The sequence below is a fragment of the Etheostoma cragini genome, chromosome 21 (genome assembly GCF_013103735.1).
Source record: "Etheostoma cragini isolate CJK2018 chromosome 21, CSU_Ecrag_1.0, whole genome shotgun sequence".
NCBI lineage: Eukaryota > Metazoa > Chordata > Actinopteri > Perciformes > Percidae > Etheostoma > Etheostoma cragini.
Genome location: NC_048427.1, coordinates 14,637,130 through 14,656,087, shown reverse-complemented (window position 1 = coordinate 14,656,087; position 18,958 = coordinate 14,637,130). Strand labels below are relative to the sequence as shown.

The 18,958-nt window shown below is 42.2% G+C and overlaps 1 protein-coding gene across 1 annotated transcript; it reads left to right on the top strand.

The window, feature by feature from the left end:
* Positions 1–829: 829 nt before the first annotated feature.
* Positions 830–17,777, top strand: sh3bp1 (SH3-domain binding protein 1). The gene is made up of 18 exons (XM_034859509.1): positions 830–1,165; positions 4,992–5,034; positions 5,453–5,557; positions 5,651–5,727; positions 6,198–6,309; positions 7,101–7,177; positions 7,323–7,410; positions 7,546–7,614; positions 7,716–7,806; positions 7,901–8,037; positions 8,816–8,927; positions 9,305–9,386; positions 9,471–9,551; positions 11,036–11,149; positions 11,409–11,506; positions 14,661–14,826; positions 15,009–15,358; positions 17,034–17,777. The coding sequence occupies exons 1-18, from the start codon at positions 1,116–1,118 to the stop codon at positions 17,321–17,323; spliced, it is 2,142 nt and encodes a 713-aa protein (XP_034715400.1). The 5' UTR covers positions 830–1,115; the 3' UTR covers positions 17,324–17,777.
* Positions 17,778–18,958: the final 1,181 nt, after the last annotated feature.

Sequence of the window (18,958 nt, the reverse complement as noted above, 5' to 3'; positions counted from 1 at the left end):
TTGCTTTTATCCAAACATAATTCTTAGTCGTTTGACAAGTACTGAAATAAAATGACAAACCCATTGCTACTGCTCACATTAACCATTCCCATTTACTGGACAGAGAAAGGTTAGCTTAGCATGATACCACATGCTACCCCAGCTTTACATGAAGGCATGGGCTAGCCCCATGACACTTGACAAAGATAAGTGAAAAAAGAAAACATTGAAAGGTTAAAAACAAATTCAAGGTTAAAGACAATTCAGTGAGAAATGGACACATGGATTTGTCTTTACTTTGCCAGCTCATACCAATTCTGAACCACTGTTTAATTTGCCAAAAGACAATTGCTGTATGCAAACTCGATAGATATTACAAACTGGCCCCTGGCCTCCTGTAATTTTGCAAAAGGTGGCCTCCGGCCAAAGCAAGTTGAGTATCCGTGCAATAGATCACCCCAGGGATTTGGTGAACGGGAGAATCCCATCATGGATATGGAGCCGACAGATCTGCAGCAACTGCATGATGCTATCTGCCAGCAGCAGCACTAATAGTTTCCTCTTTTTGGCCTTTTTACATCCGTTTAACTCTAGCAACTATAGTTAGCAGTTACAGAAGTGCATACTAACCACAGCCTGAGGAAATGGAATCATTCTGATGCGATGCAAATCTGTAAACGTCTTATTTCCATCCAGAAATATGAAAAATAGATTTACCCTCTTATATACGTAGTTGGAGGATAAAGTACTTTTTTGGCTAAAAATCTGAAAAAAAAGTTCTGCCATTATACCTTTTATAATCTCAGGTTTAACACCAATCACTTATTTTGCCCTGTGAATGCATCGCAGCCGAGTGTTTGTATTGGCTAAGTTAAAAATCATAGTGTGAAGGTCAAATCTGAAAGAAAGCCTCTCTTCCCCCTCACAGATGACAACTTCCTCATTCACTGACTTGTGTTCGATGTAACTTTAGAGCACACTCCTGAAAGGAGAACGAAAACTGCCAAAACACACACACAAACGCACTAAAACAACAACCAAAGAGGCGACCTGCGTGTACCTTCTTTCCCGGGATGAAGTAGCGCAGCTGGACTGAGAAGGTTGGGTAGAAAAGCTGGTTGGACTCCGCTGCCAGCATGCTGCGGCAGTCCCTGAGTATCCTCATGCAGTTTGGCTCTGCGGCAAAGTAAGTGTTTTAAATCTAATATATCTCTCTTCAGAGTTTTGTAGAATATGTTGGATTGAAACTCTGCGATGAACATGAAGGCATCTCGCATGTACACGGAGCTCAAGCTTTTAAGAACCCTAAAGTTACATGCTTTGGTTTAGGATAGGATTTTGAAATCATGGTTTGATTTTTAAGCATCACTGTGTAACCTTTTAATAAAGAAATAACTATTTTTTTTGTCTTATAAATGAAAAGTTGAATTTATAAGCCATTAAATGCACCCTTGTTCAAGGCAGAAGACTTTGAGGTAATACATGTGACTTGGTCTGGAATGACCAGTAGAAAGTCATACTTCAGACTTTAGAAAGATATTGCTGTAAAACCGACCGTTTGACTGCCTTCACTCTTCTCCAGTTCTGCAACAGTTACACTTTGTCATCATTTACCCTCTTCTCCTAACTGTCGCTTGCTGGCTCATTGTTTCACTTTAAAGCTGCTGCTGTGAATCAACATCTTCTCAGGATTCTACATGTTAATCTTAAAATGGATCGTTTCAGATATAAAGAACTCTTAAAGCTCATTTAATTTTTCCTCATATCCAAGAACTTTTAAGGACTTTCACAAAGCCCTTGGGAGCTCCTGGTATACCTGCTGCCATACTGGAAAGGCTTTCGTTTCAGCGTAATATGAGGAAATGTTGAATTCTACATTGGTTTTCATGTTCTCGTTTTGTTATAGTGTGTAAAGCTGGAATGACACAGTTGCTGGTTCCTCTTGAAAGTGAAGCATGCTGTTTGGGTTCTGAGGGAAACCCCATGTCCTTTCAGGACTAAAGCCAGGCCTCATGTGAGGAGGGCCCATAAAGATGCTAGAACGTGTAGCTGTGGTTGCGGGGGGGCCCGTAGAAAATGCCTTGCTACATGGCTCAGAACTTTGTGCTACGCCCCTGGGTATATGTTGGCTAGACGTTCTGAAGGCTGTGGTCTACCAAAAAGCAGTTGGTGCTTTTAATGGCATTGTAGCATCTCTCCGGGAGGAAACGAAACTTTGAAGCAATAAACATTATTTCTTGCAACTTCTTTATTGACATTTCAGCAATCTTACCATCAAGTAGGTGTCACTTTGTTTTCATGTGCTTTACAGGTTGAATACCTCTCATCTAGACAGTTTCTAATTCTATCTGTGCGTAGGAGTGAATGACATCTACACCCTGTTTGATTTTCTTGGTACAAACATGCATGCAGCAGGTGTGTGTGTGTGTGTGTGTTTGTGTGTGACCATGCTACCTCTGGCACACTTAATAACAAACCTACACTGCGTGCATCTGCAGCAGAGCAACGTGGGCTTCACTTACCACAGCAGCACTTCCCTCCCGTTGTACTGACGCTGTGACCTTTGATGAGATTAACACATATGCATGGAAATAAAACACATGCACACACTAAAGTATTCACAGGTATGGTAACTACAGGAATACATTATGTTTAAACAGAGCAGTTATTTTTAATAACCCAGAGTGTAACAATACAAATAATTCTTAATGTCACTTTGGTCAGGAAGAAACCTCCATGACATCAGCAGTGAACAACACTTGGTGTAGACATCCATATCTCCACAGACACAGACATATACGTTTTTCTTTAAGCATACAACACTTCTGCTCACATTCTCTGATGTCATTTTTCACTGTGTGGAATATTTCGTTTTTTTCACTCTCAAAAGGAAAAGATGAAATGAGAGTGAGAGATGAAAAAGCAAGAAAAAGGAACTGGCGTGTGTGGTTCAAACACATTGGGGAATTGTCCTCTTTGTGTTTTGAAATGTGAGGCGTTCACTGGAGGAAATAAGAAACAACACCGTGGAGGTGCTTGAAGCTCATCTGACCTCTCTGCGAACTGGGTTGGGTTTCCTTTTGGTGTTCACACACAAGAGTGGTTGTTCTTCAATGTGGAGAGAAGACTTGTTTCACCTCTCTGTCCATCTCCTTCCCTCCTTTTTTTACGTCTGTGTGTCGCAGCAGAGGACTGCTCCTTCCTCTGCACAGAGCTGGTACTGAACTCAAACCACAGCAGCAGCCCACACACTCCAGGTTTAGATTGCTGGCTTCATGTCATTTGTCTGTCAGGTCTGAACATTTTTAACTTGTCAGCTGGCAGACACGTTGAGAACTCAGAGCAGAAGAGGTGTACTTTCTGTATCTCAGACTCTCCCCCCAGCATGAGTGCAGCACATTTATTTAGTTGTGTTTCAGGTGTAATACGTAAAACATACAAACCATTAATACTTTCTTCAAAAGAAAAAAGAATTCAAACTCAATTAAAATTAATAAGTTCTTTAAAAGCTAATATACTTAATTTCTTTGTGCATTCAATTTTTTTCATATAACTATATTTTCATTTTTCTTAGTAGACCACGCATAGCAGACAGATAGCACGTAGCTACATATTGAACAACAATCACATCCTCTGTGGCAGTTGAGATATTCGGGGAAAAAAAGAAAAAGAAAACCCCCTGGAATTATGATGTTGCTTTCACAGCAAGCAAGAGGAGCGAAACAATTGTAACAAATATAGAAGATAAGTAAAATAATAAAGTAAAATAACACAACTAAATAAGGGGGCTTTCTGCTGGGGGCAAATTAAGACAGTGATGGCAGGGTGGGAGTGATCCCACAGGCATTGGTAGAAGAGAAGTAGGAATTGAATGGGTTCCAAATCGTCCTAAATTTCTCCTGCTTCCCATCTCTTAGATATCCTATATTTAAAAGATGGATACAACTCATTAAGTCCCGTACCCAGTTTATATGAGTAGGTGATCGTCTTGACTTTCGTGCATTCCATTTTAAATGAATTTTAAATGTGATCATGAGTCAAAGTGTTCTAATTACCATCAGAGAAAGCTTCAGATGACACAGTTCATTCCTAAAACGTCTGTGCCTCCTTAAAGGCACAATTCACCCCAAAATCAAAAAATCATATTTTTCCTCATACCTGTAGTGCTACTTTTTAGTCTAGATTGGATGGTGTGAGTTGCCCAGTGTTGGAGATGTTTGACATAGAGATGTCTGCCTTCTCTCCAATATAATGGAACTAGAGGGAACTCAGCTTGTGGTGCTCAAAACGTTAAATGCACTTAAAAAAACACAGAAGCAATGTCTCCTTATCATCTTCAGTGCAAGATGAAAACATTACACCCATCTTCCTCGGCCCCGCTGTACTGTTAGCTAGCTCAGTTGAGCTACCAGTATTGGTTATCTATAAAATGTTGGACCACGAGCCTCTCATATGAGAACCCTTCTTTCTACGAGGTTATACAGTCGGCGGGTGGAGAAAGTCTGTGGATTATCTTGTGGATCAGCACAAGCGGAGTGCCCTCTAGTTCCATTGTAGTGGAGAGAAGGCAGACATTTCTACAGCTGATGTCTCCGACACTTGGCTACTCACACCAAAACAATCTAGACTGATAAATAGCACTACAGGTAAGAGGGAAAATACGTGTTTTTGATTTTGGGGTGAACTGTCCCTTTAAGAAACAATCTATTAGTGAATGATGCGATTTCTAAGATGGCATACTCAAATGTATTTTGTCCAATAACAGTCCAAAAACCAAAGATATTTAATTGATAGCACAATAAGAGCGAGTGCAGGTTGGCATTTTTGCTTCATAAATGACTTTTAACAGTTATGATGGAGATTAAACAAATCTCCCACATTTGACATTGTGGGAGATATGCTTATTCACTTTCTTTCTAGAAGTAAAAGAATATTCATGTATCAAAGTTGGTTTTGACAACAGGGTTGTTTGCCTGCATATTCATTAACCAACACAACGTACACTTCTGCAGGTCACAAGATGCCACTGAACTTCTACACGAGGACCTGGTTTTGGTGAGGAAAAAAGAAAATTCAGTTTTATCCTTACTTCATAATTCAACTACGAATTACTTATTATGAACAAGTGATTACTTTAGAAGAAACACCCACCTGAACTCAGTTGGACTTGTTTTCAGACATTTATCATTACATTTTTTGCTTAGTCATGATCACCAGGGCCACTGAGCCCAACACCACCTACAAACATACACATATTAAACACATATGATTAATCACCACCACGTGCATTTTTTTGAGACATGAGTTTGTGTAGAATAAGGACAGGAAAAATCAGATGCTAACACATTTACATACATTGCTGCAGGTTAATAGAGCACAAAGCGTTGCTGTGTGTCTCAATCAGGGCTACATGTGTTACAATTTATCCACCGACAACTGTATTCTGGGTGTGTGTCTGTCTGACTGAATGAAGGTGGAGCAGCGGGTGGAACCGGCCAAGAAGGCGGCTCAGGTCCTTCACAAGAAGCTGCTGGGCTGCATGCAGAGTCAGACAGGCCTGGACGCTGAAAAACGAATGGTACAACTGGCAAAACTATTGCATACATGAGGACAGGTCTGTTAACATTCGATTGGTTGCTGAAAGGTGTTACGTCTGCTTCTGTGTCCACAGAAAAAGCTCCCCCTCATGCTGCTGTCCGTCAGCATGGCAGAGAGCCTCAAAGACTTTGATGCAGAGTCCTCCATCAGGTGACCACTGTCCGTCCGTCCCTCCATGGTGTTGACTGATAGCTGTGTTGACTGCTGTCACGAGAAAACCTCATGACTTTTGTACGGTGGTTTTCACTTCTGGGTGAAGAAGAAAGATGATCCCAAACGCAGTCTACAGCTTGTAACTGGAATTGTATTCATGTTTTTTTATTTAGGTTTTTAGGCTCTGATTGAAGTAGCTATGTGAGTTATATGTCAATTACTCTGTATGATAATGTCTCAATTGTTGTTTTTTTAGTCCCGATGGAGACCTATTCTGGTTCAGAATGTGTAGTTTTGTTAGAAGTTTTTTTTTCTCTTTGTGTTTACAGATTTTCCCCATATTTGAGAGATATTAAACACATACAGTATCTTTCCCATAACATACACAAGAGTTGACCGTGTGTGTGTGTGTGTGCGGGCGTGCGTGCGTGCTTGTGTGTGTGCTTGTGTGTGTGTGTGCGTGACAGGAAGGTGTTGGAGATGTGCTGTTTCATGGAGAAGATGCTGGCCAGCATGCTGGCAGACTTTGAAATGAAAGTGGAGAAAGACGTTCTGGAGCCACTCAACAAGCTCAGTGAGGTGAGAATGTTCTGCCTGCTGTTAAACAGAGACTGAAAGAATATTTCTGATCGACGTGCTTCATATGAGCCAGCTTGTGTGTAAATACATGCCAGAACATAAACAGAGGGATTAGGTAATAGAGAAATGTTTAAAGCAGACATATTATGGGAAACTCACAAGCCAGTCAGACGTGGCACCCCTGCCTATGTCACATGCTAGCTCATTAAATACCAAGCCCAATCCTAATAGCTCCACACACAGCTTGAGAACTAACATTGCAAATGTGCACCATAATTTTTCTTGCAAGCCATTCATAGCAGACTGGTCTTTTGGGGAGGGAGGGTTAAACAGGCAGAGCGGAGCGCTTCAGACCGAGGAGAAATACAGGTATTCTCAGACAGACAGTATAAGGAAAATGAAGTGTTTTTGAACATGAACATGAAAGCATGTAAACATGTAGTTAAAACCCAAAATACAAGTATGAACCTAAAAATGAGCATGCAATGGGACCTTTGATGTAGTTTGTTGTAAGATTTTTTTGTATTGCTTTGCATTGTATTGTTGTTGTGTTATTTTTGTCCATCCTCATTATGTATTTATCCATAAGTGTATATATGCATTTGTAAATGTCTTATTAAAATGTAAATTTTTGTCCTTGTCTATTGCCATAATAAATGAAAGGACAAGCTACACCTGTAGCTGAATGAAAATAAAATAGCAAACTATGAGGAAAAAAAAATGATATTAAATAGCTCTTGTTCCAATTCAAATTGAGTTTTTCCTCAAATGTTTTTTTTTTCCCCTTCTAGGATGATTTACCAGAGATTCTCAAGAACAAGAAGCAGTTTGCAAAGCTCACTACGGACTGGAACAACGCAAGAAGCAGGTGCGTTACACAGCCTCAGTCAAGGCTACGGATGTTACAGTCTATACACCGACAACTTATTTCTGTGTGTGTGTGTGCGTGTGTGTGCATGTGTGTGTGTGTGTGTGTGTGTGTGTGTGTGTGTGTGTGTGGGGGGGGGAGTCAGGAGTCAAGCCAGCACTGGTCCCCAGGCAAAGCAGGATGGGCTCAGGGAGGAACTGGAAGAATCGTGGAGGAGGTTGGAGAGTATCAAGGTACCAGTTTTTTCTCTTACAACCACCTGGGCCGCAGCAAGCATCCACCCCTGCTGCAGTGTGCACCTCCACCAACTCTGTGGATTAAGCACATTGGCCTCGACCTTTGACCTCTTTATTTCTCTGTCTCTGTAGGACCAGTACTCTGCAGATCTGTATCACTTTGCAACTAAGGAAGATGACTACGCTAACTACTTCATTCGTGTGAGTTGCGGTTGTCACTGCATGTTCTTTCTTCGTCTAAGGTGTGTAATCAAAATCAAATCAAAATAAAAAAACAACCACTCCTGTTTCTCCAACCGTAGCTTCTCGAGCTGCAAGCAGAATATCACAAACATTCCCACGAGTTCCTGGACAAAAACATCAACGAGCTCAAAGAGAATCACAGTCAAAAAGGTGAAGTTAGTTTGCAACAGCTTATTTGCTGCACTGTCACTGCGATTTTTCTACGTGTCTTCTTATTTCCTCTTGTGCTTATCTGATTCCGCAGAGCCTCTGCAAAACCTCTCTAAACAGAAGGTCTACGGGGAGCCTCTTCTCTCTCATCTGTCTCGAAGCAACAGAGAAATCGCAGCACCCATCCATGAGTGTATTCACATGCTGTTGAAAACGGGCATGACTGAGGAGGTAGGGCTTTTAGTTTAATTCCTCACAAAGCTATGCACCTAAGCATCATCCCAGCTGCTGGATGTTGATGACTTCTTTCCTTTAGAAATGTGTATTTTTGTTGATGCTCAATTTATTTTCTCCTTGGTACTGTAAACTGTTTTCAGCTGTAGAAACCAGCAGGTTTATGATCCTTGAATGTAACACATTTAAGTGTATGGCACTGGGCATATACCCTATTTCTTGTGTGAAAACCAGACTAAAGGCCTGTGCTAGCACCTCAGTGAAGCTGTACTGACACCTTGGTGTTTTGAAGTACATGCTAACTCAATCATGTGAACATGAACCCAATGGCCAGGAGCCCAGAAGCACTCTGGGACCTCTCTAGCTACCAATCCACTCTCTCTACTTGGTCCGTGCGGGGACTTGAATCTGCGATCTTCTACTTCACAAGCCAAGTCCCCACGGGCTGAAGATTGAGTTTAATAAACACAACAACCTCTTTATTTTAGTTATCTTGAGTCATTTATTATATCATCAGTGGAGGAAATGGCCTACTTAGCATATCTGTTTCAGGAATATGCAGGATGTGCCGATATTTTATATTCCATTTACATTCATGTATATTTTTCTATGCGGCAAATTTAATCTTTTGCAGGCTGTTAAGTGTTTGTGATAAGCACTTCTCTGTGCATGGCTGGTCTTGACTGCAGCCCTGCTCCTATCTTCAGCGCTCACATGTAATAAATACTTTTTCTCCATCCATCACGTCTTGTTTCTCTTCCTCTTCACCCCTCAGGGTCTGTTTCGTCTGGCGGCCGCTGCCTCAGTGGTGAAGAGGTTGAAGTCTTGTTTGGATCAAGAAGCGGTCGACCATAGCGATTTCAGCATGGACCCTCATGCTGTAGCTGGTAAGCATCTTTTCTTTAGATTTCCTCTTAGTGGAGTTAGAGTTTCTGTGGAGAGCACTCTTCCTCGCCAACGTGACTTTTGCCATTCATTCTAACTGCCTAGTTCCTCTTCTGTTTACTCTAAATACAGCCCCTGTAGCAGCTTCCAGTAATGTAAAATGCATATTTGCCTGTGTGCTAGAGAATTTTTAGAACAGTATTGTAAAAGCTTTCATCACAGTGAGAGAACAGTGAGAGAAAACATCATAATATCATTATGACAATATATATTATATCTACTATTATATCTAACACCACAAAAAGTGGGCGTTAATTAAGTTAGCATATTATTTTAGCTTGTTTCAATGCAACTGTGATGATACCTCTATATGTGACAGGAGCTTTGAAGAGTTACCTGCGAGAACTTCCCGAACCTCTAATGACCTTTGAACTCTACAATGACTGGTTTAAAGCAGCAGGGTGTGTATAATAGCTACACTATGTCTTTCTTAATTCTACTCTGGTTTCAAGTCTGTTTCTTGAGTTGGATCTCTTTCTTCACAGGGAAAAAGACCTGACAGAGAAGCTGGAGCAGTTCAGAGTACTACTGAGGAAACTGCCGCCCAAGAACTACAACAACCTCAGGTGTGTACAGCAACACATGATCAAATGTCTCTGCATATGTCATACATTTGCTTGTCACTGCTGGTGTCAGCATTTCAGAAACAAAGAAGGGCCATCCTTATATTCAACTTAATCAAATGCATTTTTTTGGATAGTAAAGTCGCTCTGCAGGTCGTTCAACCTTTTGATCCAGACTTAAATATCTCAACATTCGTGGACTCTCAGAGAATTAAGCTTATCAGCAACTGTAATTAGTTAATTTAAGCATGCTAACACACCACACTAAGAAGGTAAAGCGGTAAAGCTTAGACTGTATAAAATATGTGGACTTAACCACTGTGATGTCACCGATTGGTTTGTGGACCACCACAGGTTTTAAAACCTTGAAATGGGCATTTTGACCATCGCCATCTTGGTTTTGTGAAGCCAGAAGTGACCATATTTAGATAGAAGGGGATTTTCCACTCACAGGCGCTAGGAGGAAGCGAGACGACCACCATTCAACAAATAAAGAGTCATATAACCATTTTAATGACTCCAAAGCTGTTCAGTTACGTTAAATTAAGACAAAAAAATGCATAGTTCTCCTTTAAGCTAAACACCAAATTTACAGCTAATGCTAGCGCTAGCTAGCTAGTATGGTTAGCAAGGTGCAGCCGTACCAGCCAACTTTTGTTTTTGTTTTTTTTAAATTAGCTTTCATTAATTGAAAACGCATTGTGAAAGAATCAAAGTTCAAAGATGAAAACACAGACAACATCCAAAAACAAGTTCACAGCTATTTAAATCAATAGGTTTTGTGACATACATCTTATCTATCCCATACATATACTGTATATTTCTGAATCGTCTCTGTTTAAACGTAAACCGTGCCATGGATTGCTAAATCTCTAATCTGATTGCAGCATAGTGACTTGTCATTAACCTGCTTTATTGTCTATTTTACTTGAAATGAGACAAAAAAAAATACAAAATTAAAGTCATACTGTAACAGAAAATTCAAACTAACAATTGATACCATAAACTCATTATGAAAATGTTTACAGAGGTAAAAAATCTTAAAGTAGGGTAATTTTCTTCTTCTATACAATTTGACTTATTTTTGCAACCAGTGGAGTCGCCCCCCGCTGGTCCTAAGAAAGAATGCAGGTTCAAAGCACTTCCACATTGGCTTCACATTTCAGGCCTGGATTTTGCCAGTTGTGGTAAACATTTGCATTGCTTAACCTGCTTAACATTAGCATTTTAGCATTGTCATCGTAACTATGTTTGCATACTGACATTAGCATTTAGCTCAAAGCAAAACTGTTCTTAAGTACAGCCTCACAGAGCTGCAAGTATGGCGGTAGACTTTTGTTTGGTTTATCTAAAAGGTTTAACTATGGGATAAAACCTAAAGCATGTTTGGATATTTGTAGTTCTTACCTGATAGCATTTATTTGTCATTGTTGCTGTAACACTGTTTAACCCACTGGACTTGTTTTTTCCCTCTTTCTCCCTGTCAGGTACCTGGTCCAGTTCTTGTCTCTGCTGTCTGAGCAACAGGCTGTAAACAAAATGACACCCAGTAACATTGCCATCGTCCTGGGTCCCAACCTGCTCTGGCCACGAGCTGAAGGGTGCGTTTGTCCACCTGCTTGTCTTTCTGTTTTTACCCTGCATGTACTATTACCATACTCTATTCACACATGTTTAGCCCATCTTTCCTGCTCTTCCTCTTTCATCATCGTTGTGTCCTAATAGGAAGAGATGAGCATCAGTGACATATTTCATCAACAAGACCTGCTGGTCACATAAAACAGAACAGCAGCGACAAAAAGTTAATGTCACCATATTCTGAAGTCTGAGCCTTTTCTATCTACTTCTTTCCCTTTGTAGGGAAGCGGCTCTGTTTGACATGGCGGCAGCTTCTTCAGTCCAAGTGGTGACGGTCATTGAGCCGCTAATTCAGTACAGCTCCAGCCTCTTCCCTGAAGGTATACAAACACTGATGTGCTCTCTTCATGTGTGTGAGTATTTAGCCTTTAAAGTGTGATTATGGTTTATTCCCTCGATCCATCTACCTCCACTTATCCGGGACCCCAAACTTCCCTTTCCTGAGCCACAAATCACCTCAACTGGCTCCTTTCAACATGAAGGAGCAGCGACTCTACTCCAAGCTCCCCACGAATGACTGTGCTTCTCACGCTATCTCTAAGGTAGATGCCAGCCACTCTCCTAGGGAAACCCATTTGGGCCACTTGTACCCATGGATCTTGTTCTTTTGGTCATGACACAGCCTTTATGACCATAGGTGAGGGTAGGAAGAAAAACTGACCGGTAGATTGAGAGCTTTGCGTTCTGGCTCAGCTTTCTTTTTATCACAACAGTGTGATAAATTGATAGCCCTGAAAGGAAACTACCTCACCAAATTACTACCCCAGAACCTTCCACAGTATCTCCGGGGGGGGGGGGGGGGGGGGTCATACGCCCTCTCCAGATCCACAAAACACATGTAGACCGGTTGGGCATACTCCCAGGCTCCATCCAGGAATTCTTGCGAGAGTGGTGATCTGATCCATTGTTGATGACCAGGTTGGAATACGCATTGTTCCTTTTCAACCCGAGGTTCGACTATCGGCCGAACCCTCCTTTCCAGCACCTTGGAGTAGACTTTACCTGGGAGACTGACAAGTGTGATTCCCCTGTAATTGGCACACAATATCTGGTCCCCGTTTTTGATGAGGGGAACCACCACCACGCAATGTTGAAGAGGCATGTCAACCAAGACAGCCCCTCCACACCCAGAGCCTTCAGCATATCTGGACGGATCTTGTAAATCCCTTGGGCTTTGCCACTGTGGAGTTGCTTAACTACCTCAGTGACTTCCACCGGGGAAATTGACGACATTCCCCCCTCATCCTCCAGCGTATTAGCTGGATTTAGGAGTTCCTCAAAATACTCCTTTCACCGCCCTATTACCTCCTCAGTTGAGGTCATCCCACCCTTACTGTACGCAGCTTGGATGGTTCCCCGCTTCCCCCTCCTGAGGTGGTGAATGGTTTTCCAGAAGCACCTTGGTGCCAACGGAAAGTCCTTCTCCAAACCTTTTCCAATCCCGCTGCTGTGCCTCTTTTACGGCAGAGGCTGAAGCTCATTGGGCCCTTTGGTACCTTGCAACTGCCTCTGGACCACCCTGGGATAGCATATCCCGGAAAGACTCCTTCATTTGGACGGCTTCCCTGACCACCGGTGTCCACCAGGGTGTTTGTAGGTTACCGCTCCTTGGAGGCACCTAAGACACTAAGACCACAGTTCCCCACCGCAGCTTTAGTAATGAACTTGCCCACCCAGGTTCAATGCACCCAGCCTTCACTGGGATACACAAAAAGCTCCGCCCGGAGGTGTGACTCTGTCGGACAGGGGCCTCCTCCAAACATTCCCAATTTACCCGCACTACCCGTTTGGGCTTACCAAACCAGAGTCTTTCCCCATCCCCTGACCGAACTCACCACCAGATGGCAATCAGTTGACAGCTCCACCGCTCTCTTCACCCAAGTGTCCAAAACATCGGCATCAGATTAGATGAAACAGCAATAAAAAATCTATGGTGCTCTGGTACCACATACACTTATGAGCATCTCTATGCTTGAACATGGTGTTTGTTATAGACAGTCCATGACTAGCACAGACATCCAACAACAGACAACCACTCTGGTTTAGATCAGGGAGGCCGTTCCTCCCTGATCTACAAACTCTTGTTTGGTGCATATGCACAAACAACAGTCCGAATTTCTTCCCCACCACCTGCAGATGTAGGGAAATTACTGTATCGTCCACCGGGGTAAACTCCAACGTAGCGGCGCTCAGCCGGGGGCTTGTGAGTATCCCCACACCCGCCCAGCACCTCACACTCTGCGCAACTCCGGAGTAAAACAGAGTCCAACCCCTATCCAGGAGTATGGTTCAAGAACCAAGACTGTGTGTAGAGGTAAGCCACACCAGATCTAACTTGTAGCGCTCCACTTTCCGCACAAGTTCTGGCTCCTTCCCCCACAGAGAGGTGACATTTCACGTTCGCAGATCCAGCCTCTGCCGCCCGGGTCTGGTCCATCGAGGCCCCTGACCTTCACAGCCACCCTTATGGCAGCGCATCCGACCCCAGTCGTTCCTCCTGCAGATGGTGGGGTTGATTGTTTATTACAACTTGAATTTTAGTTTTGTAGTTTGGGCTTTTTTTTTTTTTAAGTTAGATGTTCCAACAATTTGAAAACACAAGGGCCGGATTAACCTTAAAGAGGGCCTCGGTTCATGGTAATTATTTCATGCTACCTTATATAAACCCAGGTTTATTTTGGAGTAGGTATCATGTAAGCACAAATAGAAATAGAAGAGAATAGAATAGAGAATAGAAATAATACATCTGTACATGGTGCGTGCGCACCATGTACAGAGGCTCGGTCTGCGCTGCAGCAGCAGCAGCTTCAATTCCAACCTGCAACCCTTTGCTGCATGTCATTCCCCCTCTCTCTCACCTTTCATGTCTTAGCTGTCCTGTCAAATAAAGGCCTAAGAATGCCCCAAAAAATATTCTTTAAAAAAAAGATACATACATAATATTAATGTAAATGTTGCCTCATTGTGTTGTGAAAAGTTACTACAATATACAATAAAATAAATAAGTAAATAAAAAAAGGACACAAGCCCCCTCTCTGAAAACTGCCAAATCTGAACAATTACTACTACTGGGAGGTGAAACTGAAAGTCATCGCACTCATTGCATAATAAACACTACCTACTACTGCACATACAGTAAGACAAAGTTGAACCACAAAGTCTGTCTGTAAACTCTGATAAATGTTTACAACAGGCAGCTTGGATTGTAATTTTACTTTTCCAAATACATTTAGCTTACATGTGGGTTTGTTTAGAACTTGCCTGGTCGTTTGACTGCTCCCATTTCTTGATTGTTTGGACTTCTTGTTTAGTGATGTCAGATCTTGGGGATAACATAACTGAGTACAATTATGATATAATTACCAATGAGAAAGATGACCAAAACGAAACAAATAATCTAATTATTCTTTAAATATAAATGTTGTCTCTTTGCTGTAGCACTTATTCACTTGACTTTGTTTTGTTTTGGTTTAGCTGTATCCTTTGAGATCCCAGACCATCCAGAGGTCCCGGATGTGTCGCTGCCAGTTGCCCAGTCTCTGATCTCAGAAAAGGAGAAAGTGAGCAGAACAGTCTCCTCCTCTTCATCCACAGCCTCCTCATGCTCCTCTCATCACCTTCCTCTCTCAAAGACAAACAGGTATTACCAACAGTGCCGCATGAAATAATCATTGTGATGACAGCACAGTCATAACACATCCAGGTAACATTATGACAAGCTGCTCTTTGTTACACACTAGTGGCTCCAAATGGCAGCAAAAGGTAATGCTTTCAAATAGTTAGAGCTCCATTCGTGAACATTTGGGTGTTTCTTCCCATCAGCACAGCCTCTCAGGACAGTGGTGGCTTCTTTGTGGTGAAATCTGGCTCTGTGAGTCGCAGTGGCTCCTCCACATGGGCCAGCCCGGTAGCTGATACAGCAGCACCTACAAATCAAAGTACAACATCCAGCAGCTCATCCTCCCTCGGCCCCAGCCCCGCCATGGTCTCCAACTCTTCCGCTGCCTGTAGCTCAACATCCCTGCCTAAAGCAACGGGATCTGCACCAACCCCAGGTCAGCTCAGGAGTCCCACCCAGAAGCAGGGCTCGGATCAAGGCCCGCTGGAGCCAATTTTGGAGGCACCTCCTGACTCTCCTAGAGCTTTTGTGAAGCTCACTTCACCGTATAAACGTAAGTCCAATGTGCCCAATGACTGTCCAAACCTTCCTTGTTGACTTGTTCAGTCACACAAGGCAATCTTGTGTTTTAGCATTATCTTCCGTTACTAACAAGAGACATATTTGTAAAAGAATGGTCCAAATAAAAAAATAAAAAAAAGCTGACATGTCAAAACTTTTAGATGCTGGTGTTGGTCAAGCTCCAAAATCACTGGATCTTACATTTACCATAATGCAAATCAACAGTGTCTTAATTCAACACCTCAAACTCACATCACAGGCTTTCTGTTAAAAGTTAAAGGTCAAACTGATACAGCCCTGATGACATCACTATGACATAATCAGTTATTTTCTAAGATTATAGAAAGCTCCTTTCAGAGCCACAGAAGACAGTTCAACTTTCCACAGGTTGGGAATTACTATATAAAGTGTCAAATAGGTTAGATGACCCAACACATATTTTCCTGGAGAAGCAGCAGCCCCTTCATTCATCAGTTTATTGTGGGCTGAGGGCACAAGCGTGTCTCATAGTTAAGTGTCTTTCCATTGTGTAACGTCCTGTGCAGATTGTTTACCTCTGTCACTTTCCTCTCACTAACTCAAAGTGTGGGCTAGTTAGGTCTAACTGACAGAGAGAAAAAAAATACTGCTCTTGTTGTAGCAACCAGTAAGTACACAGGAAAAAGGAAGTCTCACACCACTGACCAAAATATAAACCACTAGTGTAATGCATCATTTCTCACATTTGTATGTGCTTCACTTACTGGTGCATGCTGAAATACTTTCTCTTATAACTCTTCTGTCTAACTACAAAACATCAATTTCTTCAAATTTGAGTATAATTTTCTTCCAGGATTGATTTTCAAAATAGTTTAAATAGTGAATTTAAAAGCAGCACTCTTTAGCAGTAGCCAGCCAGACAAATGTTAGACTTCCTTCCTTTAACTGGAAAACAGCATAGCGGTTGTCTGAACACTGATCAGCACCTGAAACTTGCAATCCAAGATCCAGTTAATTTGAATTAATTTAATTGTGTTTTTGTTATGGAGGTATTTTGAGGTTCATGTCAAAAAGGCTGCATCTAATATTTGCATATTGTTTCATCACCTTAAGTCCTTCAAAATTAGTTTAACGTGAAATTATGTAACCCCCACAAACAGCTGCACCTTTGTCCACATGTGTGACAATTACAGGGACAATCACACTAAAATAATGCAATCCTAAAATGTGCAGACGTAGTCGTAGTGTCAACAAACTATGTCCAGTTACACAGCAATAGTTTTAGTTAAAACAATAAAAGCCCTGAGTATCTAATTAATATTAGTAATTAAGTGAGGGTGTCTTTAATCACTTAGGAATTCAATGTTGTTGTTTTTGAAGAGATGAATAATGGCATTTAGTTGGTCAAATTCTCCGTAGTCCAACTTTAACTACAAGCACCTAATAATGCAATGATTAAATACTGAACATCTATTGCATGAGTACCAGACAGTGGACAGCAGTGAATGTTTAAATTCTGCTTTTTAAAAACATCTTTTGTCTTTTTAAGGGCGCATCTTCAGTTCAACCTCAGTTTCACAGATAACATGTATTGTAGATGACCATCTTGCATCACCCTTTTTTTACTCTGATCGCTCTCAAGGCGCCTTCCTTATAAATCCCACTGTCTTCCTTTTCTCATGCTACAGCAAAAAGATCTTTCAACCTGACCAAAGCTGGCCAAGATAACGAGCAGTTGACAGTTCAGTTCTCTAAACCCCGACCCCCACAACGTCCCAAGCTCCAGGCCCCCCCTCCAGCCAATCCATCTGCCCAGGCCGCTGTGGACACAAGGACCCAGCCGACACCCCCGCCCCGAGCTCAATCGGCCGGCCTTAAAAAGCCTCCTCCAAAAAAGCCTGGAATCAGAGCCCCAAGCTGCCCTCCACCTCTTCCTCCACCATCACAGGCAAAAGAGATTCCTTCTTTAGCACAGTGAGAAAACTTAACCCAGCTGAAAATCTTGGCTTTGCTGACCTCCAATGGTTTCACTTTTTACCTTTTGTTGGGTGTGGTTACAGGTGCAACAAATGACCACACCCAACCACACCTATCACTGACACTGGCTGTGGTGAGAGGTGAAACAGGCTTGAATTGTTCAACCAGAGAGGTCAGCAAAAACACTGCTTTTGGGTTCCTATTTAAACATGCAAGGTTTTTGACAATGTCTATTCTATATCCATAACATTCCCCCTCCGGGATTGTTCCGTTGCCGCCGGAAATTCCGCCGGGTGTCACTCTTTGGGCTGGATATCCGTTGCCTTAGCTTTCTTTGTGTTGTAATTTTTGTCAATTTTATGAGTAGGCCTACTTAACTACTCCTCAGATCACTGCAGGGTAAATCCAGACAGCTAGCTAGACTTTCTGTTTAATCTGAGCTTTCTGTTGCACGACTAAGGGCACTTTCACACCTGCCTCGTTTAGTTTGGTTCAATCGCACTAGAGTTTGGCGGACCAAACAAGGGAACCAAGACCTGCTTGAGGTGGTCTCGGTACGCTTTTAATCTAACTCTTTGAACTGCCCCAACGATACACTCTGCAAGTCTGAGCTAATGTGCTTAGCAATCCACGGTGCGGCAGAGCAGCAACCTGTAGCAGCTTGCAGTGCTTCTCTCACGGAAATAGACAGCAGTCAAGCTTGCTGTCCTTCACTCGCATCTCCGTGGTCAAACCAGTCTCCATTAAAGTTGAAGACAGACACCTGCAGAGCAGAGCAAAGTCCCAGTGACCAGAGCAGACATAGTAACGTTCGCTCGCAAAACAATGTGTGATTATTTGTATGAAATCAGCTGGTTTGACCATGGAGATGCAAGAAATATGTGAAAGTCCACACAGGATCTTCTTCCTTTATTTACTTTATTTCTCCTGCCCCAGACACATCCAACCATTAAGAGTGAGTGTTCTTGTCGGATTTGTATCCATTTGTAATTGCATTTTGGTTCCCTTGGATTATTCCAGAGGCCTGTACTACGAAGCAGGATTTGGCGTTAACGAGGTAACTTCAGGTTCAACCCGGGATTTTGTGTATCACGACAGTGGATCACTTGTTACCGGGTTAAATCGTCGTGGTAACCTACGTCGAACACCTAACTTGATCGGAATAAGGTTATGTTTGAGATTAGAGACCAACCGGTTTTAAAGCACCGCCTACTGACCAATCGGTACTCAATTGATAATGGCATCCTCGTTGTTAGGAGATCTGATGAAGGTGAGCTCATTAAAGCTTAAGCAATTAGAGAGCGGTAACCCCATAAACATTCCCTGATGGGTAATTTTATGAAAGATATAGATTTTCAGCAGAGGGAATTACTCATAGGCTATCTGTCAGCTTCTTGAGCCGTGTGTTGCCATTCGGCACATTGGTTTGAATTATGTTTTTATATTTTATTTATACTGTATATATTTTATATTTTCTCTCACGATGGCTTACCACTGCCAGGGTTGCAACTGAAATAATAGACCAGAGCAACAACGTAATTACTATGGTCAGATCTTGTGTCTGACTGATGGAGAAGTGATGGCGATAAGTGTTGTGATTTACGCATTTGCAGCATTGGCTATTTTGCCAGCTTTC

Bases quoted from the DNA above. Each gene is read 5' to 3' on its own strand.
- sh3bp1 (XM_034859509.1), top strand. From the start codon at position 1,116: ATGCTGCGGCAGTCCCTGAGTATCCTCATGCAGTTTGGCTCTGCGGCA. The intron at 1,166-4,991 runs GTAAGTGTTTTA...ACACTTCTGCAG, and splicing joins CAGTTTGGCTCTGCGGCAAA to GTCACAAGATGCCACTGAAC. The intron at 11,507-14,660 runs GTATACAAACAC...GTTTTGGTTTAG, and splicing joins CTCCAGCCTCTTCCCTGAAG to CTGTATCCTTTGAGATCCCA.